We start from the raw sequence: 27,141 nt of genomic DNA, 5'->3' as shown, positions 1-27,141 counted from the left end.
CTACACAATTGATTATACACCTCTAAGCATATATGGTTAAATATTTCTAAGCATAAATGACAATCAACAATACAAAACCTAACACGCCGTTCAATAGCTGAGCTTAATCCTACAGAGAATGATCAAAGCTCATGTAGAAACAAACAAACAAATGAACAAAAGATTTTCTCCTTCATTTCTGTCAAACAAAGCTGTATGACACGTTTCCAGCTGTTAGTATCATGGTTGCTAGGCAACCTGGGCAGCGCAACGGAGACCGTCCCATTTCACAAGGCTCGGACTTCCGGCCTTAGCGGTCTTTAAGTACGCGGCCCTTGAGGATCGTTGGGGCTGCGTACTTTAAGGCTGCAGACCCTGAATTGGGATACAACCATTGGTCTGACCCAACAGTAGGAGGCGGTAATGCTCCTTTACGTTGGTTGCCAACCGCCGTTAAACACACAGAAGAAGAAGAAAGGAGGCGGAGGAGTCGAGCAGAGAGAGCTGCTTTTTCATGAAACGGGAGTAAAGTAGTGAACTTACAGGAACATATACCACTAGCAACGTTTGGATCGATATCTGCATCGATCTGCACACCCTTGTCTCCTGGATCGTAGCTGAGATCAGCGTGAATCACGTGGGTCTCTGCTCCCTGTGTTTGGAAAAACTTCCAGCTTCATCACGAAGTTTCTCTCGGTTTGTGGGCTCATCTAAAGGTAAGCACCGAGCTAACTTTAATGTGGGTGCAGTTTATGTTGAGTTTAGCTCTGTTGAGGATAATAGATTGCTTGGTATACACTGGAGTTAGACTGTAGAGTTTGTGATTGCTTGCAACATTATAATGGCTTTTAGGGGGTAAGAATACATACAGAAAAACAGTCTTTGAATATGAACAAAAGGATTGGGTGCAGGGCAGGAGAACAACCAGCCCCCACCCCCAGGACAGAAAGCCACAGGTACAAGCGTGGGGGAGGGCAATCAGCCTTTAGAATAGGACTTAACAAAAAACAAACTAAAAAATCGGCCCGTGTTCCTACATAACATTAAACATGTTAACAGCACAAAAGCCATATTAAACGCAGGCTACTTTAGACCCGGTGTTCCAGATCTACTGGCGTTTAGATCAACTGGCGTTGGTTGAACAGATGTTTGGCAGACTTGCGTTTCAGGAGCTGCTACCGACAAATCAGCAAAAAAACGCCAAATGTGTCATCTGTGACATGTGTGACGTTAATTCAAACACACTCCGTCAGTCTTGATGCTGTTGAACAACAAAATGTTTAAAAATGTGGCGAGTTTACCTGGTGATATCCTCATGCGCGACGCAATCGCGAAAACGGCAAACAATTAACACCACGCCGATGTTGTTCACAGGACAGCAGGAGTAAACGAGCGGGAGACTCTTGTCGTCGTAATCGTCCCCCTCGCACGTTTTATTTCTCCGGTTTCAGCGTTTTTGCTTCACAACTAAAGCGTGCAGTTTACTTTGTGCATTAACATGGACTCGCGTCAACCAGCGCCACCTCTGGCCAAGTGCCACAGCCTACAGCCAGATCAACCTGTGACACACATCTGCACCACGTTTGAATTCGTTTCATGCACATTTGTACCTTTCAATTGTGTCTGTTTGTGCGTCATGCAAATAAACCTTTGAAAATGACACTAATATTTCACTAGTTTTGTAACATCACATGCTGTTAGCGCAGTCTGTCTGCGTCTTTTCTCTGCGAACAAACATTTTAGAGCTGGTTGTTATATACAGTCTGTATAAGTGTGGTTAATCTAATAAACATTTGTAAGGAGATGACAGTTACTGTGAATGTACAGCAGGTGATTAGTAATAAACAGCCAGACAATGACTCTGACAATCTCATTCAATCTTGCAGACTGATTGCACCTTCTGCGTAAAGTGGTACCACACAGTGTGTGTGGACTTCCCTTGTGCAGAAGGCAACTACAAATGTTGCGGGTGCTAAATAAACAGAGAAAATTGATCCCTGTTGTCTTTGCTTACTGATTGTTTTTAGTGTTGACAATCCACATTGCTGGGATTGCATCTTTCAACATGTTTGTGGGTAGATTTGGATGTACCAGGGTTAACCCTTGTATTATGTTGAAGAACAAAAAAGTGACATTGATTTTGTTGCGGGTCATTTTGACCTGTACTGTGTCAATCCACTCAGAATTGTCAAAAAACTGCACTGAAACAATAGCAACTTTATTTCCCATGAGATAAACATGTAGAACAAAGACATACAACAGTTAGACTTTCCATAACTATTTTAGGAACAATTTGGTTTTTCGTTCTTACAAACACATTTCTTTTGAACTTGCCCAGCGTTCTCAGTTTTTCAATGTTCAACATTTTCAGTTTTGTCGACATGATGGACAGAATGTAACTGTGTGCTTTCTGTAGATGTACTTCTTGCATTTCTCACAAAAAGTGCTTGTTTTAAAACAGGAACTTTCCTAAGATTTAAAACAAAAGATTTCTACGTCTCCTCCAGTCTCACAAACAGATGACAAACCAAGCGACACACCTGAGTCACTGACTTTCTTATATCCACTCACCCTCACTGTAGGGCAGGGATAGCTCAGTGGGTAGAGTGGCGGCCCCATGATCGGAAGGTCGGGGGTTCGATTCCCCTGAACAGCTACCCTGAGGTACCCCTGAGCAAGGTACCGTCCCTACACACTGCTCCCCGGGCGCCCAATGGCTGCCCACTGTTTCACTGAGTGAATGGGTTAAATGCAGAGAGGGATTTTCCCCACGGGGACCAATAAAGTACACTTCTTTCTTCTTCTTCTTTCTTCTTCTGGCTGTTTAGTACTAATCACTGTGTAACTGCTGTGAATTCACAGTAACTGCCATCTCCTTACAAATGTTCATTAGATTAACCACACTTATACAGACTGTATATAACTACCAACTCTCCAGCCATGTTGAAGGATTGCCTATATTGGCTGGAAATATTCATTTCCAGAGAAATATAGGCAATCAAATGTGTTGTGCAAGAAACGAATTCAAACGTGCTGCAGATGTGTGTCACAAGTTGTTCTGGCTGTAGGCTGTGGCACTTGGCCAGAGGTGGCGCTGGTTGACTCGAGTCCATATTAGTGCACAAAGTAAACTGCTCGCTTTAGTTGTGAAGCAAAAACGCTGAAACCGGAGAAATAAAACGTGCGAGGGGGACGATTACGACGACAAGAGTTTCCCGCTCGTTTACTCCTGCTGTCCTGTGAACAACATCGGCGTGGTGTTAATTGTTTGCTGTTTTCGTGATTGTGTCGCGCATGAGGATATTAGCAGGTAAAGTCGCCACATTTTTAAACATTGTGTTGTTCAACAGCATCAAGACTGACAGAGTGTGTTTGAGATAACCTCACAAGTGTCACAGATGACACATTTGGCGTTTTTTGTTTTTTTTTTTGCTGATTTGTCGGTAGCAGCTCCTGAAACGCAAGTCTGCCACACATCTGTTCGACCAACGCCAGTCGATCTAAACGGCAGTAGATCTGGCGCTTAGATTAACTGGATTTTACAGCACATTGTGTTGTGCATTCTGATTGCTGTAGACCATTGTCAATCAATCTAGTGCCATGTCTCCTGTACAGCAGCGGTCCGCAACATCCGGGCTCCTTTGGTACCGGGTCGCGAGAGTTGAGGCTCGGGTGTGAAGTGTATGGTTTTCAGGGTTTTTAATCGTTAAGTCTGGTTCCCTGGGTCTTTTCCCGTGTTGTAGTTGTGTATCTTATTTTGAAAGAACTATTTACGCATTACTATAGTGACTAGAGAGCGTCAAGAAGCAGAGAGGAGGATGTTACTCTCGATGCTGTTGGTGCATTTCAGGAGAACAATGCTAATAAAGTTGCCCAATTACACAGCTGAATTTGCGTTCATTATATTTACAAAATACCACAGTTTTTGTCTTTGTCTGTATCATTTTATTTTGTTGTATTTATCCGCAACACCTTAAAGGCCCATCCGTGAAAATATTTTCTGATATTAAACTGGTCCGTGGTGCAAAAAAGGTTGGACACCGCTGCTGTACAGTACAGAATGCGTTGTCTGTGAAGGTTCTCAGTCATCCAGGTCATCGTAGTCAAAGGAGCTTGCAAAGAAATGCGTCTGGACTTCTTTAAGTTACTTGAAGACGTTTCACCTCTCATCCGAGAAGCTTCTTCAATTCTAAGGTCAAATGGTGGAGAGTCCCAGATATAAACCTAGTGGGAGTATCCCCCCACAGAGGGACAAAAGGACCCCCCTGATGATCCTCTAATCGCCGGAGCCAAGGTGTGAAACTGGGTGTGGGTCCCAATCAGCCACAGTTTTGGGTGAGTTCATTGTGAAACCTGGCCCCACCTTATCATGCAAATTCCTGAGATCAGATGGCCCAGGATGTGAGTGGGCGTCTGGGAAGGGATTTCAAAACTGAATTATAAATGGAAGAAAGTTAGTGTCGTAAACCACCGCCTCTGTTCAAAGATGGTCGCTCACAGTGGACATAAATGGCTTCTTTCACTCCTCTTTCAAACCATCTGTCCTCTCTGTCCAAAATGTGAACATTGGCATCCTCGAAAGAGTGTCCTTTATCCTTAAGATGCAGATGGACAGCTGAGTCTTGTCCTGTGGAGGTGGCTCTTCTGTGTTGTGCCATGCGCTTGTGAAGTGGCTGTTTGGTCTCTCCAATGTAGAGGTCTGGGCATTCCTCGCTGCACTGTACAGCATACACCACGTTGTTAAGTTTGTGTTTTGGCGTTTTGTCTTTCGGGTGAACCAGTTTTTGTCTGAGCGTGTTGCTGGGTCTGAAATGCACCGGGATGTCTTGCTTGGAGAAAACCCTCCTGAGTTTGTCATCCCCTATGTAGCCGGTGTATCAGAAAATGTTGTTGCGTCTGTCCTTCTTTCTGTCTGCTGCTGCACGCAATGTTGATGGTGAACAGATCAAAACACTGACAGAATCCATGGATGGCAGGCTTTTGAGTGTCCTTGCAAAGAAAGGTGGCTATATTGGTCGCTTATTTGTTTTTGTTTTGTTTTTGAATGTCAGAAATGTATATTTGTGAATGTGGAGATGTTATATTGGTTTCACTGGTAAAAATAAATAATTGAAATGGGTATATATTTGTTTTTTGTTAAGTTGCCTAATAATTATGCACAGTAATAGTCACCTGCACACACAGATATCCCCCTAAAATAGCTAAAACTAAAAACAAACTAAAAACTACTTCCAAAAACATTCAGCTTTGATATTAATGAGTTTTTTGGGTTCATTGAGAACATGGTTGTTGTTCAATAATAAAATTAGTCCTCAAAAATACAACTTGCCTAATAATTCTGCACTCCCTGTATATGTAAAAAAGCACTTAGACTAAAACTGACATAGCTACGTTAATCCTACCGTAAAACAATAAGACAAGGTACGACCTCTTCCCATGCTCCCAGGATGTGGGGGTGGACGCTAGAACACCTTAGAATGTTTCAGGCCCCCTAGGATGAGACATTCTTTCAATATGTCACCAACTATATGCTTCTAAACACAAATGATTACATGCAGTATTCTACCATATGCAAACTTATATCATTAAAATATTATACTGACTACTAAGTACAATTTCCTATTGACACTGTTAAAAGGGAGTTTTTCCTTCTTACTGTCGCCAAAGTACTTACTCATAGGGGGTCATATGATTGTTGGGTTTTTCTCTGTATCTATGAGGCGCCTTGAGGCAACCTTTTGTTGGGATTTGGCGCTATATAAATAAAATTGAATTTAATTGAATAAGCACTCACTCATCCCCCCTCCACATGCACACGCACGAAACACGTACACTAATACACCCTCACTATCACGCTCCCTACCCCGGATCCAACTCCTCCTCCCATGCTTACCTTCCATCCGATCTGGACACCGGATCAGGTGGAGGCGCAATCAAAGATTGCAGCGGTCCCAGATCACCTGTACACACTGGAATACCCTCCCATGTTGCTTGTCTGTGTTTATTGTGCTATGGTGTGTTGATATCTGGGCATTCCTGTATTATCCTTTTGTGTTACACATTTCGATGTTTTTTTTCCCCTTGCTACCTAGCCTGACCTGTCTCCCCAATATGATGTTTGTGTATTGTCATCTCAGTTGCGGCCAACTGCAACTGACAAATAAATCTCATCTCATCTCCGGATTGGGTAGTGACAAGACCCTTCTCGTATAGAGACTGACAGACCACATGACTTTCGCGCAAAACTTTGTGGGTACCTGTGGCAACAAAATCAAAACACTTCATCAAGCGCTAGTATTTCCAGCACCGGTAATCATTAATTCTGCAGTTTTAATCCCTACTTGCATTTTATTTGCCCCAAAGACAGTTATGTACAAAACAATGGAGAATACGGCAGGTCCGTACAAAGACAGAGTTGACGAAAAGGCATAAAAAAAGTACAAGGAAAATATCTGAGTGAAAGGGTTAGACCCATACAAGCATACAGAGTGGAATAAGGACATTAGCGTGCTGCCCAACTTTCATCACGCACATATTTATTCTTATATAGTCCTAAGTGTGAGTGCATACACTCACAAAATGTTTAGTAACTTAAGATCCCTGCAACAAGCCCAGGTCCAGTTTACTTTGGTGATTTGGACTATTCCACTTCACAGCTGTTGTTAATTTTTTTTTCTTTATCTATTTGTCGTTTCAGGTTGTAGTATTACACAAAATTTTCAGATCTAATAGAAATAAAATAAGTGTTTCATAATTCATTCAATTTATGGTCTTTATTTATAACTGCCATTATTATTTCATTCTATTATAGAATCTTACAAGAAAGAGACAAAATTGTATTCCATTGTGCTTTATTAGCTACATTGGTTAAAAAGACGAATCAACAATGCCAAAAAAACCTATCAAAACAACATACTGGAAAATAGTTATTCATCACTTGATTGATTCAATACAACACTTGGGCACATATATGCGGGACGTTTCGTGGCTGTGTTGATATTGCGCTCTCTCTTAACCGATCAAATCTCACTGTGGTAGCAGCTTTAAACTCTGTATGACCCAGCTTGATAGAGGGTGTCCAGCCTGGATCGCATTCCTGCATTTTGTACGCTGGTTTTCCTACAAAACCCAACAAACATTAGCCCATAAAGCAGCAGAGTGCAACAAATTCAATTCAAATCAATATAAGACTTATTTGTAACCTACATCAACAATTATGTTATTATAAATTACGTAATAACTACAACAGAAGACTTACCTTTGTGGAAATGCTTGGAGCAGACTAACATGTGAGCTGGAGTGTCTGCAATCAAGGCCATCCATCAGCTCTTTGTTACTTCGGAAACATGGCTTAAACAATTTCTCTTCCACGACGTAATCCGATAACAACCGATCTCTTTACTTGTCGGCTTCCCATGTCTGTCATGCGACCGGCTATTGCAGTTAACAATACAACAGCTTCTTGCCATTTTTTGTGTTTCTTTTTATCGCTGTGTGACTGTTTTCATGTGAAAGCCTCCTTGCGCTAGTACCGCTTGCCACTCATTCCCAGAATCCTGTGCGGTTTTACCCCTGAATGACGTCACATTTTCAATCTCTATTTTGCGGCAAAATTATCCACACTCACGGCCACGCTATGATTTGCGGGAAGTATGGGACCACAAAGCGTGCGCCGGACCACAATATTGATATTTGGGGAAAATCAACGGTTCATTTTGAGTACGCATTTGGTATATACCTCAGATTGGGACAGCCGTCGTTGTGTCGCTGTGAATTAACAGGGCTGAAAATGCGTGCTTCAAGCGTGCGATCTCTTAATTTGAACACAGCCCCAGACAATAAAGTTAGTTCCCGGCTACGAGCCCGACACGGAACCAAACGTATTAGCCCGAGATCTCCTTACCACAGTTAGGAGCCGCAGACCTGGCCGAGGTAACAAGAGAGTGCAAACATGTTGAGGGATTGGCTGTGTTAGTTCATTGAGAGTTTTTTTGGAAAGAAAACAGCTTTCACTTACAGTTGAAAACTAATGTGTACGCTTATCCCTGCAGTTTTATTTTGTTAAATACAAACAAAATTGTAGCAAAAGTGCTGCCGCATGTCTGGCCAGAAAGAGTTGTTTATTTGGTAGTTCAATGAAATTACTGTACTGCACTGCTGAGTGACTGTCATCTGCTCGCCAAATACATTTCATTGCAATGTTGACCCTGTGCTAGGGGTGGGTGATATAAACGATATACGATAGAAACTATATAAATTTGGCCAACGATAGAGATTTTGACTATATCGCGATAGCGCATGTTGACGATGGCATCAAGCTGCGCTTGTTTTGGTCGAAAGCATCGCAGCAGCTACAACCATTATCATCTGCAAATTATGCCGGGCAACAGTCGTAGCAAAGACATGAAGCACTTTTGAAATATGGGGAAAGCCAAAAACTGCGCTTCCTCCACTTCCGTAACATTGATTCATTAATGTTGAATTCTCTCACAGCTGTTCTATTCCCATGTTGTTGCAGTATATTAATAACTAACCTCATATTGTGGATGAATAATTTCAGTTGTTCTCCTGACTGCAGTTTGGCCCATGTACAGCATCCTGCTATGTGATATCATTTGTCCCTAACCACCAGAATCCGTCACGTTAACTTTTATCGAGTGGAAAAAAAGTTGGCGTTCATCCTCCAGCTTCACTGTGCTAACTTAATTGTTACACTCGATAAAGCAGCAACGCTGATGATTTAATTAAAGATGAAATAATTTAGACTGTTTTTAACTCTTAGTGTTCGTTTGACTTTGGGACCTAAATTGGACGGAGTTTTGGACCCAGATTACTCTGCGAAGCTCCTCACTACGGCAGCCATAATGCTCTGACAATCCATCAAGCGGTGGGGCTTACCAAAGTTGTACTAAAACATTTTTAACAGATTTCTGCAGCCAAAATCGGTTCGAGGTCAGTAAGCACAACAAGAATTCATACATAAGGCACACTCTCGATTTTTGAGAAAATTAAAGGATTTTAAGTGTGCCTTATAGTGTGGAAAATACGTTATAAAGAAGAAAAGAATATATCGTGATATATATCGTTACCGCACATGCTTCAAATTATATCGCGATTTGAATTTTAGGCCATATCGCCCAGCCCTACCCTGTGCTAACTTGCATATGACAAATGAAACTTAAAGGCTTCAGATAGTTAAGAGTGAGAAAAAAATTGTGCTCATGTTTGCAATTTTGTCTTGTTACACAATATTTGGAATTAAATAAAACAAACAAAACACTACATTTTAGGAATGGGTGGTACATTTTGTGGGTGTTTTCGTGTTTGTTTGTTTGTTGTACTACTTGGACACTAAAGTGGCCCTCCAATTAAGCTAGAAGTGGACCATGGCTCATTTGAGTTTGAGACCCCTGCACTAAGTGAACCGAGCAAGATGATTAAATTTAGAAAAACATGCTTAAAATCATCTGGTCTTCATGAGCTTCATTGCATGTGTGTATGTGTTAGTAGGATTGATACGTTTTGTGCTCATGTATGTAATTTTAATTACCCCCCCCTTTTTTTACCCAAACAAAACTGTTTTCTACACTTTCTTGTTTTAGAAACATCTAAAAAAGAAAATCTCTATCATAGTCAGGCACAACTAAATTCATGCAAGTTGACCTAGCCAACCACACTGTGTGTTGTTAACAGGTACCCCCTCATGATGTGTGCCACTTCCTATCTGATTTTTTCTCCCCCTATATGGAGGAATACAATAGCCACAGACTTCAAAAAACAGAATTTTGTGCTTAGATAATGAATTGTAGAATAAATTCTGCATTTGTAAAGTCATTTTTGAATTCCACATTAACAAAGTGATTTTTGAAATGTTTTTTTAAAAACCTCATTAGGATGGTAATGAGGTGCTTGGAAATGTTGTAGGTGGCTGAGTTTATATTGCTACCAATGAGTCTGAGCGGGACTCCTTTGTGGAACTATGGAAGTCCATATATACAGGGCGTAACATCCCCTGGGTAGAGGCGGTGATGTGCAGGGCAGTCAGTGGCTTCTTCCCTTTCAAGTTCTTGAATACACCTGATGACTTTCTTTTTGTAGTTGGTACTGAGGTTTCACCTTGAAGCTTCAGGTAGTGTTGTCACTGAGGAGTGTAGTTTATCTGCTCTGCTTCTTTTTGTCAGGGATAAAATACATATATATACAGGGCTCTAGAGTGTGACCAAATTTTTTTGTGGTGCAACTAAAAAAAATATTTGGTTGCACCGGTGCGACCAACTGTTCGGGTAAAAACAATAAAAATAAATAAAAAATCTCTGCAACTCTCCGTGTGGTCAACAACAGACACACATTATTCCCCTATTGTGGCATAAACCAATCAGAGAGGGTCAGGGGCGGAACCTCTCTGATTGGCCGTGGTCCAGTTGAAAGTGCAGGTGAGTAGTTTGAATAAAGTGATATCGATTCATTAAATCCTGAATTGACTTTTAAATATAACTGTGTTTTACCAGAAACACCAGATTCTCAGGTTAAAGCTCACAGAACTATTTCAACAACCACCACACAGCAAATGAGCAAATGAACTACAACCACCACACCGCAAATGAGGTACACGGATTCCACACAGATTCTGAACTGCAGGTTTTGTCTCTCTCCAACCAAAATTCACCAAGCCAGCAGCAAAAGAAGCAGCAAACTGCGCTTGACATTTGATCAATGTCGTCATGAGTTTTGCCTCTGAGTTTTTTTCCACCACGGTAAAAATCACACTTCATGCACAGCTCTCTCTCTCTCTGTACTTCAAGAACAGTTTCCCATCTCAAATCTCTGTTTTCTGCATTATTCATTCGCTTATCACCCACCAGTCTACCGTTGTTTACAGCGCTGTCAGCCACTGTCTTTTTCTTTTCTTTTTTTCACTTAAATGGCCTCGGACAAGAAAGCCTAATTTTTCTGCTGTTCAATACTGAACAAATTTAAACTTTTTAAAATTATGCAGAAGATTGCAGAATGTACGGTTATCTGCTATAGAAAGTCAGGCCAGTCTCCTTCATGTTTTTCTGTGTTTTGTTCTCAGTTACTTCAATTCAATTCAATTTTATTTGTATAGCGCCAAATCACAACATAAGTCGCCTCAAGGCGCTTCATAGATACAGAGAAAAAAAACCAACAATCATATGACCCCCTATGAGCAAGCACTTTGGCAACAGTGGGAAGGAAAAACTCCCTTTTAACAGGAAGAAACCTCCGGCAGAACCAGGCTCAGGGAGGGGCGGCCATCTGCTGTGACCGGTTGGGGTGAGAGAAGGAAGACAGGATAAAAGACATGCTGTGGAAGAGAGACAGAGGTTAATAACAGATATGATTCAATGCAGAGAGGTCTGTTAATACATAGTGAGTGAGAAAGGTGACTGGAAAGGAAAAACTCAATGCATCATGGAAATCCCCCGGCAGCCTATGTCTACTGCAGCATAACTAACGGAGGATTCAGGGTCACCTGGTCCAGCCCTAACTATATGCTTTAGCAAGAAGGAAAGTTTTAAGCCTAATCTTGAAAGTAGAGATAGTGTCTGTCTCCCGAATCCAAACTGGAAGCTGGTTCCACAGAAGAGGGGCCTGAAAACTGAAGGCTCTCCCTCCCATTCTACTTTTAAATACTCTAGGAACAACAAGTAGGCCTGCAGAGCAAGAGCGAAGTGCTCTAATAGGGTGATATGGTACTACAAGGTCATTGAGATAAGATGGGGCCTGATTATTTAAGACCTTGTATGTGAGGAGCAGGATTTTGAATTCAATTCTGGATTTAACAGGAAGCCAATGAAGGGAAGCCAAAACAGGAGAAATATGCTCTCTCTTTCTAGTCCCTGTCAGTACTCTTGCTGCAGCATTTTGGATTAGCTGAAGGCTTTTCAGTGAGTTTTTTGGACATCCTGATAATAATGAATTCTAGTAGTCCAGCCTGGAAGTAATAAATGCATGAACTAGTTTTTCAGCGTCACTAAGAGACAGGATATTTCTAATTTTAGAGATGTTGCGCAAATGGAAGAAAGCAGTCTTACATATTTGTTTAATATGTGTGTTCAAGGACATGTCCTGGTCAAAAATGACTCCAAGGTTCCTCACAGTGTTACTGGAGGCCAAGGTAATGCCATCCAGAGTAAGTATCTGGTTAGATACCATATTTCTAGGCTTTTCAGGGCCGAGTACAATAACCTCAGTTTCATCTGAATTAAGAAGCAGAAAGTTAGCGGCCATCCAGGTCTTTATGTCTTTAAGACATTCCTGCAGTTTAACTAATTGGTGTGCGTTATCTGGCTTCATGGAAAGATAGAGCTGGGTGTCATCTGCATAGCAGTGAAAATGTATGCTATGTCTTCTAATGATACTGCCTAAGGGAAGCATGTATAATGTAAACAGAATTGGTCCTAGCACTGAACCCTGTGGAACTCCATAATTAACCTCAGTGTGTGAAGAGGACTCTCCATTTACATGAACAAACTGGAGTCTATTAGATAGATATGATACAAACCACTGCAGTGCAGTACCTGTAATACCTACAGCATGTTCTAATCGCTCTAATAGGATATTATGGTCGACAGTATCGAATGCTGCACTAAGGTCTAGCAGGACAAGCACAGAGATGAGTCCACTGTCAGAGGCCATAAGAAGATCATTTGTAACCTTCACTAAAGCTGTTTCTGTGCTGTGATGAGCTCTGAAACCTGACTGAAACTCTTCAAATAAACCATTCCTCTGCAGATGATCTGTTAGCTGTTTGACAACTACTCTTTCAAGGATTTTTGATATGAAAGGAAGGTTGGAGATTGGCCTATAATTAGCTAAGACTGCTGGGTCTAGAGATGGCTTTTTGAGTAAAGGTTTAACTACAGCTAGCTTGAAGGCCTGTGGTACATAGCCGATCATTAGAGATAGGTTGATCATATTTAAGATCGAAGAATTAATTAATGGCAGGACTTCTTTGAGCAGTTTTGTAGGAATGGGGTCTAAAAGACACGTTGATGGCTTGGAGGAAGTAGTTATTGAAGTTAACTCAGAAAGATCAATTAGAGAAAAAGAGTCTAACTTAACATCAATGGTACTAAGAGTAGCTGTAGATAATATTACATCTGTGGGATGAGTTCATGAAGTCATTACTAGTTAACGTTAAAGGGATGGTTGGCTCAAAAGAGCTCTGACTTTTTGTCAGCCTGGCTACAGTGCTGAAGAGAAACCTGGGGTTGTTCTTATTTACTTCAATCAGTGATGAATAGTAAGATGTTCTGGCTTTGCGGAGGGCTTTCTTATAAAGTAGCAAACTATTTCTCCAGGCTAAATGATGATCCTCTAAATTTGTGACACGCCATTTCCTCTCCAGATTACGAGTCATCTGCTTTAGGGTACGTGTTTGAGAATTATACCACGGAGTCAGGTACTTCTGATTAGAGACCTTAGTTTTCACAGGAGCTACAGTATCCAGAGTCGTACGTAGTGAGGAGGTGAAATTATTAACAAGATAATCGACTTCTGTTGGGGTAGCGTTCAGATAGCTGCTCTGCTCTATGTTGGTACAGGGCATTGAAGATGATAACAGTGGGTGGATTATATTCTTAAACTTAGTTACAGCGCTTTCAGAAAGACATCTACTGTGATAAAGTCTACTCTCCACCGCTGTGTAATCAATTATTGTAAATGTAAATGTTATCAGGAAATGATCAGACAGGAGAGGGTTTTCAGGAAACACTGTTAAATGTTCAGTTTCTATGCCATATGTTAAAACAAGATCTAGAGTGTGATTAAAGTGGTGGGTGGGTTCTTTTACATTTTGAGAGAAACCAATTGAGTCTAATAACAGATTAAATGCCATGTTGAGGCTGTCATTTTTAGCATCTACATGGATGTTAAAATCACCCACAATAATTATTTTATCTGAGCTGAGAACTAAATCAGATAAAAAGTCTGAGAAATCAGACAGAAACTCTGTGTAAGGCCCAGGTGGTCGATAGATGATAACAAGTAAGACTGGTTTCTGAGTTTTACAGCTGGGGTGGACGAGGCTAAGCATCAGGCTTTCAAATGAATTAAAAGTCTGTCTTGGTCTTTCATTAATTAATAGGCTGGTGTGAAAAATTGCTGCCACACCCCCCCCCCCCCCCCCCCGGGATTTCTGGTAGTTAGAATGACTCGGGGGTGTTGATTCATTTAAACTAACATAATCATCCTGCTGCAACCAGGTTTCTGTAAGGCAGAGTAAATCGATTTGTTGATCAATTATTAAGTCATGTACTAACAGAGACTTGGAGGAGAGAGACCTAATATTTAATAATCCACTTTTCACTGTTTTACTCTTTGGTTCAGATGTGGATACTGTATTGTTCTTTCTTTGTAATTGTTTATGTTTAAGTTGTTTATTGCTGGTTTTTAGTTTGTTTTTTGTCTTTTTGGGAGCTGACACAGTCTCTATGGAGATGGGTTTTTCAGTCCAGCTCATCCTTGACCTTCTCCATCTCTTAGAAAGGTTATGACCACCCGTAACCTCACTTAAAGCAGGATGTCTGGAGATCTTCCAGTCTACAATGGGTCCACCGTGAAGGTGCAATAACAAGGGGTCCACTTGTGATAGCATTCTACATGCATGAATACAACTGGTGAACACTAAAGTGAGGAAATAATAGCACTATTACTAATGTGAAAATTGATTAATACATAAGAAAAGAAATCTGCCACCACATCATGAATGGTAAATGGCCTGTATTTATATAGTGCTTTACTAGTCCCTAAGGACCCCAAAGCGCTTTACATATCCAGTCATCCACCCATTCACACACTGGTGATGGCAAGCTACATTGTAGCCACAGCCACCCTGGGGCGCACTGACAGAGGCGAGGCTGCCGGACACTGGCGCCACCGGGCCCTCTGACCACCACCAGTAGGCAACGGGTGAAGTGTCTTGCCCAAGGACACAACGACCGAGACTGTCCAAGCCAGGGCTCGAACCGGCAACCTTCCGATTACAAGACGAACTCCCAACTCTTGAGCCACGATCGCCCCGTGAATAACATACCGCTGGTAAATACAGACAGAAATGAACAACTACAAGATTAAGTCTGCATGGCCCACAAGCTCATGCGACCCTAGGATGTTGCTGTCATCTTCCTGCTCCTGAAAAACATGCATACATCCACCCTTTTCCTTGTGTGGGTGGAGAAGTTGCAATCTTGCATATCAGTGTAAAGTCAGTCAAACATTTGTCCCCATTATCAGTCCAGTCAGTCTCTATATCTTTATTGCTGATAGCAGAACTTCTTATTTCGAATTAAGTTTCTACTGCTAGCTTGTTGTTTCATTAACATTAAAAAAGAAAGAAGTCTCTATCGTAGTCAGGCACAGCTAACTCCTGTTTGCGAGTTAACTTAGCCAACCACACTGTTTGTTGTTAACAGGTACCCCCTCATGATGTGTGCCACTTCCTATCTGATTTTTGCTCCCCCTATATGGAGGAATACAATAGCCACACACTTCAAAAACAGAATTCTGTGCTTAAATAATGAATTGTAGAATAAATTCTGCATTTGTAAAGTCATTTTTGAATTCCACATTAGCAAAGAGATTTTTGAAATGTTTTATGAGGTGCTTGGAAATGTTGTAGGTGGCTGAGTTTATACTGCTACCAATGAGTCTGAGCGGGACTCCTTTGTGGAACTATGGAAGTCCGTATATACAGGGTGTAGCATCCCCTGGGTAAAGGCGGTGACATACAGGACAGTCAGTGGCTTTTATCCTTTCAGGTGCTTGTAGGGCCTACAAGCACCTGAAAAGGAAAAAGTCATCAAGAAAAAGTCATCAATTGCCTACAATGACTTTCTTTTTATAGCTGCTTCTGGGCTTTCACCTTGAAGTTTCATAGGTATTGTTGTCACTAAGGAGTGTAGTAATGTTTATTTGCTCTGCTTCTTTTTTATCAGGAATAAAATAAATATATATACTTTTTTGTGCCCCAGCTGAGTAACAGCAGAAGAGTCTGGTGGAGCAGCAGAGGAACAATTTCAGCCATTTGGACTCAGCTCAGCCACTACAGAGGAAACAATGACTTCAACACAAAAGGTGAGAAAAATATCACAGTTACATTGTTATCGAAACTGTGTGCACAGCTGGTTGGTTTTTAAAAACCCTTTAACACCAGCTTTATATTTCCATCCTGGGCTCATCCATATATAGAGATTGACAGACCATGTGACTTTTGCGCATTTCATTGTGGGTACGAGTGGCAATAAAATCAATACACCGCATCAAGCACTAGCATTTCCAGCACCTGTAATCATAAATTTTGTGCTTTTAATCCCAACTTGCATTTTATTAGCCTCAAAAACAGTTATGTACAAAATGATGGTGAACACGGCAGGTCTGTACAAAGACAGAGTTGACGAAAAGGCATAAAAAAAAGTACAAGGAAAATATCTGAATGAAAGGGTTAGACCCATACAAGCATACAGAGTGGAATAAGGATGTTACTGTGCTGCCCAACTTTCATCACGCACATATTTATTATTATATAGTCCTAAGTGTGAGTGCATACACTCACAAAATGTTTAGTAACTTCAGATCCCTGCAACAAGCCCAAGTCCAGTTTACTTTGGTGATTTGTACATTCCTGCACTTTGTAGGCTGGTTTTCCAACAAAACACAACAAACTTTAGCCCGCAAAGCCACAGTGAACAAAGCAGCAGAGCGCAACAAATTCAATTCAAATCAATATAAGACTTATTTGTAACCTACATCAACAATTATGTTATTATAAATTACGTAATAACTACAACAGAAGACTTACCTTTGTGGAAATGCTTGGAGCAGACTAACATGTGAGCTAGAGTGTTCTGAAACGTTATATTTGGTCTGCAATCAAGGCCACCCGTCAGCTCTTTGTTTCTTCGGAAACATGGCTTAAACAATTTCTCTTCCATGATGTAATCTGATAAAAACCGATCTCTTTACTCGTCGGATTCCCATTTTATGTCGTATTTTCAATCTCTATACTGAATCTACATTCTCAACCAAAAACCGCAGAAGTTAAAAGAACATACAAAGGTCATATTTTATCAGCACACAAATAAAAAAATATCATCAGTTCAACTCACAATTATTTATGAATTGAAAGATTTTCTCGACTGATCAATATTTCTTCAATAATGTCATTTTCAACTCTCATTGAAGCACATCATTGTAATGTGATACTATGACCAGAAGGTGGTGGTAACACACAATCAATGTGTTTGTTGACATGTTTGAATCCACCAACGGAGGGAGTTTCAGTTTGTTCCACGACTGCATTTCACTCACTGCCTCTGTTTGTATCTCTGTCACTGCAGGACCAACATGCAGCAAGAAGTCAGCGCTCTCAGGAGGCCGACAAACCTCACAGAAGAAAGGGAGAGAAAACCTACAGCTGTGATGAGTGTGGAAAGTCTTTTACCCGGGCTGGAAACTTTAAAAAACATCAACTCATCCACAGTGGAGTTAAACCTTACAGCTGCGACTTGTGTGGAAAGTCTTTTACCCAGGCTGGAAGCTTAAAAGCACACCAATTCATCCACAGTGGATTTAAACCTTACAGCTGTGACTTGTGTGGAAAGTCTTTTACCCAGGCTGGACACTTAAAAAATCACCAACTCATCCACAGTGGAGTTAAACCTTACAGCTGTGATTTGTGTGGAAAGTATTTTACCCAGGCTGGAGACTTAAAAAAACATAAACTCATCCACAGTGGAGTTAAACCTTACAGCTGTGACTTGTGTAGAAAGTCTTTTACCCAGGCTGGAAGCTTAAAAAGACACCAACTCCTCCACAGTGGAGTTAAACCTTACAGCTGCGACTTGTGTGGAAATTATTTTACCCAGGCTGGAAGCTTAAAAACACACCACTTAATCCATAGTGGATTTAAACCTTACAGCTGTGACTTGTGTGGAAAGTCTTTTACCAAGGCTGGAGACTTAAAAATACACCAACTCATCCACAGTGGAGTTAAACCTTACAGCTGTAAGTTGTGTGGAAAGTCTTTTGCTCGAAATAGAAACTTACAGAGGCATCTAGTTACCCACTCTGGAATTAAGGCGTACAGCTGTGACTTTTGTGGCAAAAGTTTCAGCGACAAACGGTACCGAAATATTCACCTACGGATTCACACTGGAAATGATGTTTACTTCTGTGATCAGTGTGGGAAACTGTTTGCAACAGATGCACAGTTACAACAACACATGTTTACCCACACTGAGGAGAGACCTTATAAATGTGACCTGTGTGAGAAGACGTTTAAAGCTCCACATCAGCTGAACAAACACCAACAGATCCACTCCTGAAAGTAACTCTACAAGTGCAGTTACTGTGAGGTATGGATTTTTTTTTTTTATCTTGTTATTTTAACCTGATTGTTTGGAACAAGTCTGATCAGTAAACTTATGGAGTTATACAGAATGAACTGTTATACTGAATGAACTGTTTGGAAACATGAAGAGTCATTTTCGCCCGGTAAGCTCAGTGTTATAATATATTGATTAGAAGCAGAGCAACACAGATGGATCCAGTTCTCAACCCTGTCGTCACTGTGGTGGTGGGAAAGAGTTTCTTTGTAAGCTTTGTGGAAAACCGTCCAATCAATTATGGGACCTAAAACCACATCAATGTAGACACACTGGAGACAAAATGAACAATTACAAAGAATGTGGCAGAGGCTTCCACACACCAAGTACATTAAAATACACAAATTCTTCCACAGTGTGGTGATGAAGCACATCTGTGATTAGTGGGACGACCGTGGCTCAGGGGGTTGGGAATCGCATCTGTAACCGGAAGGTCGCCGGTTCGATCCCTGGGCTCTCTGTCCTGGTCGTTGTGTCCTTGGGCAAGACACTTTACCCTACTTGCCTACTGGTGTTGGCCAGAGGGGCCGATGGCGCGATATGGCAGCCTCGCTTCTGTCAGTCTGCCCCAGGGCAGCTGTGGCTACAACCGTAGCTGCCTCCACCAGTGTATGAATGTGAGAGTGAATGAATAGTGGTATTGTAAAAACCCCATCAATGTATTTTCACTTAAACAAGCAGCTGTTTTTTTTTATCTGCATTAAAATTATATAAAAATTAACAGTGCAAACACAAATTCCTTGCTGACAGTTTAACCAAAAGGCATTTCAAGTGGAAACTGGCTGACATATCCTCAGCATAACCATGTATAATATCCACAAAACTTAAAAAGAGGTTATTCACACACACAATACGGTAATATTACCGTATTTTCACGACCATAAGACGCACTGTACTAAAAGGCGCAGTCTCAGTTATGTGTGCCATTACTGTATTTAACACACACATAAGGCGCACTGGATTATAGGGCGCATACAAGTACCGTATGCGTATTTAAAAATAAAGCGGGAGCAATCCTGAGTTCGGTACTTTACTCACATTTCTATTACCGGTAATCGCCATCATCAACAACACACAAGCATACAAATGTGCGTATTTAAAAATTAAGCAGGAGCAAAACAAAGTTTGGTACTCACATTTTTATCATCAATCAAACCCATCGAAGTCCTCATCCTCTGTGTCTGAATTGAACAGCTGCGCTAAATCTCCATCAAACATGCCAGGTTCACTTTCGTCACTGTCAGAGTCACTTTCCGTGCCGTGCGGCTCCTCGGAAATGATGCCGGCTTTTGCAAAAGCTCGAACAACAGTGCCAGCAGACATGTTAGCCCAAGCATCTACAATCCATTGGCAAATTGTGGCGTAACTCGCCCGGTGCTGCCTTCCACTCTTGGTGAAACTGTGGTCTCCATCGGTCATCCATCGCTCCCAGGCCGCTCGCAGCCTTACTTTGAACGGGCGGTTCACACCGATGTCCAGCGGTTGGAGTTCCTTTGTCAGGCCTCCCAGAATGACAGCAAGCTCACAGTTCATTTGTTTCATTAGTTTTTTCACATCGGCTGTGAGATGGGCACGCATAGAGTCACAGATTAAGAGCGATGGTGATGCGTGGAAAAAAACCACCTGGTCTCCTTACATACACCTCCCTCAGCCACTCTTTCATCATTTCCTCATCCATCCAGCCCTTTTCATTTGCCTTAATGATGATTCCTGCTGGAAACTTCTCTTTAGGCAAAGTCTTTCGCTTAAAAATCACCATAGGCGGCAGTTTCTGTCCATTAGCATGGCAGCCAAGCACAACAGTGAAAGAAGACTTTTCATACCCCGTTGTGTGTATCGCTACCGTGCTGGTCCCCTTCTTCTCCACAGTGTGACTCACTGGGATGTCAAAAGTGAGCGGGACCTCGTCCATGTTTGTGATGTGGCTGGGCTGGATGTTTTTGTGCCGATGTGTTTGCTGCAGTAGGAGCAGAAGATGGCCAGCTTTTCCTTATAATGCGCTGGAAGTTGCTGCGCTACCGTAGTCCTGGTCCGGATGGAAAAATGGCACCGTTTCATAAAACGAAAGCACCAAGACGGACCTCCTTGGAAATGTTCAATGTTCATCTCTTCAGCTAGTGAAACTGCTTTTAGCCGAATGATGACCGTCGAAACGCTTCTCCCGCTCGTTCTTTGCTCGATGATCCACCGCTCGAGTCTTTCCTCCAACTCGGGCCACCTTGCCTTATGTCCGCGGAAACTCAGCTGCGTTTTCTTGACCTGCCGGAGCTTGTTTTCTAGCTTCCTCCATTTGCGAACCATCGATTCGTTAATCTTAAATTCTCTCGCCGCTGCTCGATTTCCATGTTCCTCCGCATAGCTGATGGCCTTCAGTTTAAACTGTGCTTCATAAGCGTGTCTCTTTGCCATTTTCAGGGTTGTTAAAACAACGATGTCCTGCATAACGCACATACCTGTTCTTTTATACAGGTATGTGCGATGAAGTCAACGCACGCACTTCACCCTTTAGCGTTCTCATGGTGTTCTCTACTACGTCCTCATTACAACACACAGGGCGCACTGCGCTATAGGGCGCGCCGTACTTTTTGAAGAAAATCTAAGACTTTTAAGTGCGCCTTATGGTTGTGAAAATACGGTATGTTGAAGCACAGTACGTATCACTCCGCGAGGCTCCTGCCTACGATAGCCGTAATGCTCCGACAATCCATCAAGCGGTGCGGCTTCGTAGCTTAGCAGAGTCGTACTGAAACATTTGACAGATTTTCGAGCGCCGTGTACATAAAATCGTTTCGAGGTCAGTAAACACAACCAGAATTCATACATAAGGCACACAGGATTATAAGGGGCACTGTCGATTTTCAGAAAAATCAAAGGATTGATTTTAAGTGTGCCGTATTTTCCAAAAAACACTGTAATAATGATGGCCCGCTAGCATGCTCTACCAAAAATAGTATTTTGTTGTGTATCTGAGGGACGAAAGCTAAACCAGTTCCACACCACTGAAGTTGCAGCATTTTTACAAACCAATTCTAGTTCATCCGTTTCATTCAACGATCCGCTTTCACTCTTCTCATTCTGCGTCGCCGCCATGTGTGTATGTAAACAAAGACACTGCGCATGCGCGTTTTACCCATATTCTATTACGATATTTCATTTTCTTATTGTTGCCCAACATTACACCAGTATTACCGTGAATGGTATGATATAGCCCAGCCCTACCTGCATGTATAGATATGTATATCGAGTTTATGGTTTTTCCTTTGAGGGATTTTAATTCTCTAAAATTTTATCCCTATTACAGTTTAATCTTTGTTCCCTTAGGACACAGTAGTTTTTTGTAGTTGTACTTACTGTATTATTAAAGTTATAGGTATGTCTTGTTTACCAAACTGATACTGTATCAAAATTGCAGATATGGATATGTATGTCAATTTCTTTTATTTGAACATTCTTATTTTTTCCAAATTAACTTCTTTTGGTATGTATTCATTTTATGTTTCACCTAAGTTAAATTTCAATCCTTCATTCATATTTAAACTTTTGCTGTGGTAAAATCTTCTCTTAAATCCTTTTCTCCAAAAACTGCAAATAATTACACAGCAGTTGCAATTAAAACTTCTAAAATGAACTAAATCTGTCCACCATCTTTGAAACAACACCTGCTGTGACTTCATGTCCACAAAAGCTAAATTGGTTTGGGGCTGTATTTCCATGTAATACCAGTTTGTACCAGAAGATGGAGCAGTGAGGCTGTGTAACCTTTGTTTAATTAGTGAAAAAAAACACCTTATTCACAGTGGCAGCAAAGAACTGTTAAAAGTTAAAAACAGCAGCACACATCAGGACCATTTTAAAGATCACAGATGACTACTCTTAGTTAATTCAAATTCTATTAAAGCTCTATTTTTGACTCCTCCTTTCACTTTAGTATATTTACTGTGTTTTTGAAGTCCACGTGTTGTTTTTAATGAATTCATTTTGATCCACATGTTCTGCAGCTGTTTTCCTGTTGATTTGAAGTTTTTATAATGAAATCCTGATAATATTAAAGTGTTACTTATATTTGATGAACTCGGTGTATAGTTTGTCTTATTAAACAGTTTGGTGTGAAAAATAAAGAAATGATCTCACAACAAGTAGTTTGAGCCATGATTTCAGATTCAAACTAATTTAACTGTTTTCAGTGGTACATGTGGAGCTTTATCAGAGGAGGAGACTTGGCTGTTCTCCACTCACAGTGAACACGGTTCCTGCAGCTCATTAAAAACTCTGAAATGATCTTCAAGGACAAAAAGGTCATGCATTGCAAGAGCCATTTGCAGATGTGTTGTCCCCCCTGCGTGTCTGCATGACTCTCATGCAGCACCAATTTGAAACCCAGCCTGGTGTGAAAGTGCGTTCATGGCCCTACAAGTTGCCAGAGCAGAAGAGACAAATTGTGCGAAAGGAATTGGCTGAAATGGTGAAAATGCTGTTATCATAGGATGTAATGAGGATTTGTTCCTCAGTGTTTGGTCTCCTATGCTTATCTGTTTGCCAGATGATTTGTCCCAGCTGTTGAGAGGGGCTGGTTGTCTTTAAGGTGCTTCCAGGTAATTAAGAAGTGAGCGCACGGTTTTATACGGTACTGTGATAATAATAAATATAACAAGAAGGAAATATAAGTTTGACTATGGAGCACATCTCCTTCAGCGTTCAGAATAATGGATTGCATTTCTCTCAGTCAACTGACTGTTTAGGGGAGAAAACGGCTAATAGTTAGCGGGCTCTGTGTTTGTGGTTGTTGTTTGTTAATCACACCAGGAGTGAACAAAAGCAGAAAACCCCCTGTAAAGATGCAGACTGTGAAAGTCTGCTTTATACCATAAATCTTACCAGGTGTAACTGGGTTTTTTTGTGTTTTAAGTTATAAACACGTGTCAAGACTTCTGTCTCCCATTGCTGATGTGATCCTCCTTTTCTGTTCCCTATTAATGAACTACGGTAATTTGTGATATTTCCCCCATAAAATAATAAGGCTTTATTGAAATCATTGTGATACAGAGATTTGGACTCTTGTCATCATCATCATCATCATCATCATCATCATTATTTATTTATGTAGCACTTTAAAAAACACACATGGTGGACCAAAGTGTTGTACAATACTAATATGCACATAGTAATAAAAAACAGACATAGCGATAAACATAGCAATAAAATATATATATATATATATATATATATCAGTTACCCACAGAGTTAAAAGCCAGAGAATAAAAATAGGTTTTTACATCAGTGCCAGTTTTTAAAAAAACTGGCACTGATGTAGCCTGTCTAACATGGAGAGGAAGGTTGTTCCAAAGCATCGGTGCTGCAACAGAGAACGCTCGATCTCCTCTAAGTTTCAGCCGTGACTTTGGCACCGAAAGCAGCAACTGCTCAGCTGACCGAAGGGAACGAGTGGGGACATGGGGCTTCAACAAATTTGATATGACTGAACTGTCTAAGCCCGGTTTCTTAAGTAAATGATGTATGACTGCATGCTTAAATTACTTGACCAGACAAAAGATTAGTATTAATAATGTTCAGAATGTGTGGTCCGATGATAGGAAATACCTTTTTAAGAAAACGGGGAGGAACAACGTCATTTGGAGAGCCACACGGTTTAGCATTCAACACAAGTTTCTCTAAATCAGATAAAACAATTAGTAGAAAGGCAGAGAACAAACTTGAGCAAGAACCATGCATGGCTGGGTCGGCAATAGATAGAGTCGGATGTCTCAAACTAGCAACCTTGTCCACAAAATAAGTAAGAAACTTATTGCACATAACCGCAGAAGAGTGCAAAAGAATATAGCCTTCCGGATTAAGTACAGAATTTATAGTGTTATATAGACCACGAGGGTTATGCGAGCTGGCAGCAATACTTTGGGAAAAATAGGAGTGCTTGGCAGCCTTTACTGCTCTCTGATAGACTTTCCAGCTAGTCTTAAGAGCTTCCTTAGAGACATACATCTTTTTTCCACCGTCTTGTGCATGCTTTGGATAAAAAAGTAATTTTGTATACACTAAATTTAGTTTACCAAATGCTCCTCAGTCCAAACTGACTTTATGGTTCATACTCAGGGAACTCCTGCCGTGACCTCCCCTCTGTGAGAGCGCGCGCACACACACACACACACACGCAGAAGGAGAGAAACAGAAAGATCATTAATGCAGGGGATTGCAGCAGCTCTTGGACTTTCACTCTCTGCCGGATTTCAGAAGAATGGTCACATAAATTTCATTACAATTTTTTTGCCTTTGCTTCAATTCAGATGTGTCTTTAAATCCTTTCTTGTTCAAATTGTTTATTCACATAGTAAAGAAGTAGCTCAGAAACTGAGTAAGTAGGAAGAGCGATAGTTTAAAGATATTTTCTACAATACAGAGGATTTCATCATCTGCAGTTTGTGAAAACTGCAGTTAAAAAACAAATTAGTAAATTCACAAATGAAAAAGATGCTTGAGTTGTTCTTGTGTCCAACAAAAATGGGTTCTGATATTTTTTTATTTTTAATGTTACTGCGTTGAATTTGGCACAATTTAAATTCAAAAAATTATTAGTCTCTTAAATGAATAGCATCTTGACAGGGACTTGGTGAATGACTTAAAAAACTAATACATTGTTTTTACATCTTGTGCACTTGAGTATACTCCAATGAAACTTGAAGAGTGGGACACACAATATAGAAATGATGACTTGGCAATTGTTAGGGAGGAGTGTAAGTACAGAGAGGAGGAATTCCTACATCCTATTCATGTACTCTGCAATGTGCATTGTGTCCTTGTAACATGTTCACTTTTTTTCAAAATAAATAGCTGTGAAAAAAATCCATCAAAGTTGAGGTAAGTGGTTACCACAGTATCGAGGGTTTTTTTTTTTTCATTGGGGTCAAATTTCTCTTTGGGGAAAAATTAAGCCAGCATCCATGTGTCAAAGGCCTCTTAAGGTCGGTTCTAAAAAAAAAGTCAGTCCCTGAAGCTTATTTGTCTCACAGATGCTAATTAGGTGACTGTGGGAATGTGTAAGGAATGTTTTGGGACTGTAACCCTGTCTGTTCTTAAAAAACGAACTTTGTTGTTACATTACAGCAATTTTGAGGAAACATTTAACGGCTTATCATGGAGCAGGATCAAAAGGACAGTCCTCGGGACGCTTCCGGTTATGCTTCCATCTGGCGTAGTCGTCTGAGTGGTCTGTGCTATATCGCCCCTCCTGACCCGGAGTGGTATAACGTGTTGTGGAAAAGTTTGCTTGATTCTCTCTCTCTCTGTGTGTCTTGAAAAATAATAATTTTTCTGGGGATTTTTTCTTATGTGCTTATGGTATCCTATGGAGGAAGTTGAAGCATCCTGAGGACTCGGAGGTAATTGACTGGGATGAACCGACGGTCGTCTGACATCTTGATGTCATTTTCTTTTAGGGTTTCTGTTTTTCTTTCTATTGAGAAACCCTGTTGTAAAAGTAGCTCAAAAATGAAGAAAAACTCTTTACTTTGGTCTGGGAAGGAGTGTCTGCACAAAACCAAAATACCTCATCAGGGTGTTTTAATTGTTCAAGTAGGACAGTGTTCTGAATATGTGCGCGGTGCTCTTTTCACTAAGGGATATTATTGTTTTAACACATACAAGGATGTAGCTTGCCTCCACAAAGCGTTATATTAATGCAATCCGTTACTAGTCGGATAATCTTAAAGGTTTTATTTTATTGCGTCTGTAATAAGGTTAATATAAGAAAGCAAAATAAAGCTATTGAAATAAAGCTATTTCTATTGAAAAAAGAAATAGCTCTTTACCGAAAAAAAGGATATCAAGATCATTGTCATAATACTGAAACATTTTAACAGAAATCAAACTATGAGTTTGTCTGTGGAAAAACTAACTGCTGCTCTGTCTTTTTGACAGACTGACTCAACAGAAATCTGCTGCGTCACCCCTCCGAATGCTCCATGCCCCAGGAACCCCTCCCTCTCTGATCAGAATCATCCCCCCCAGGAACAACCCCTCCTTTTTTCAGTTCAGTTCAGTTCAATTCATTTTTATTTCAAACATGTGCATTCACAATCATTACAAATATAGTTCCATTCTTTTGTTTGAAAAGGAGTAGGCAGAAGTATACACTTATTAGTCACTACCCCTCAAATTTTACCTCTCATTGATTTTATTTTCTTTTAACCTTAAATTAAACAAACAACATATAAAGGAAAAGTAAAACAAAGACAAAACAAATAAACAAATAAATAAACAAAACAAATAAACAAGCCCCACCACAATATTATGGAACGGCAGGACTGCCATAATGAATTAGTTAAATACACCATTAAATAATTAATTAAATATGGCAATAATAAATTAAAATTGGAAATAATTAATTACATAAATATTTATGATTATTTATTTATTTCACATTTTAATTAATTAGTCCAGTCAGTATCACATCATTTACTCTTGAATATTGTTCCAGATCTGACACCCTTCCTTCCAGCATAGCAATCTTCTTGTCTTTTTCCTCAGTCTGCCTTCTTAGTTCTTTAATGTCCTCCATTAAATTAAGTATCAGTTTTTGTTGTTTTAAAATGTTGTTCTTCTGACATAAAGTTTAGGGATTTCTTTATGTCCTCCAAATAGCTTGGAAAGAAAAGCGTCTGGACTTCTTTAAGTTGCTTGAAGACATTTCACCTCTCATCCGAGAAGCTTCAATGGGGGATTTCTTTATGTCCTCCAGTTCCTC

The 27,141-nt window shown here is 40.5% G+C and overlaps 1 protein-coding gene across 1 annotated transcript; it reads left to right on the top strand.

The window, feature by feature from the left end:
* Positions 1-392: 392 nt before the first annotated feature.
* On the top strand, positions 393-22,457 carry LOC146713012 (uncharacterized). The gene is made up of 3 exons (XM_085446386.1): positions 393-695; positions 15,975-16,077; positions 17,340-22,457. Exons 2-3 carry the CDS (start codon positions 16,060-16,062, stop codon positions 18,324-18,326), a joined length of 1,005 nt encoding a protein of 334 aa, XP_085302512.1. The 5' UTR covers positions 393-695; positions 15,975-16,059; the 3' UTR covers positions 18,327-22,457.
* Positions 22,458-27,141: the final 4,684 nt, after the last annotated feature.

Source organism: Copadichromis virginalis, linkage group LG3 (assembly GCF_057382275.1).
Source record: "Copadichromis virginalis isolate Kocher_CV1m ecotype Utaka linkage group LG3, C_Virginalis_male_GT1.1, whole genome shotgun sequence".
In the NCBI taxonomy this organism is placed as follows: Eukaryota; Metazoa; Chordata; class Actinopteri; order Cichliformes; family Cichlidae; genus Copadichromis; species Copadichromis virginalis.
The sequence above is the reverse complement of the archived record's forward strand: the minus strand, read 5'-3'. Positions and strand labels throughout refer to the sequence as shown.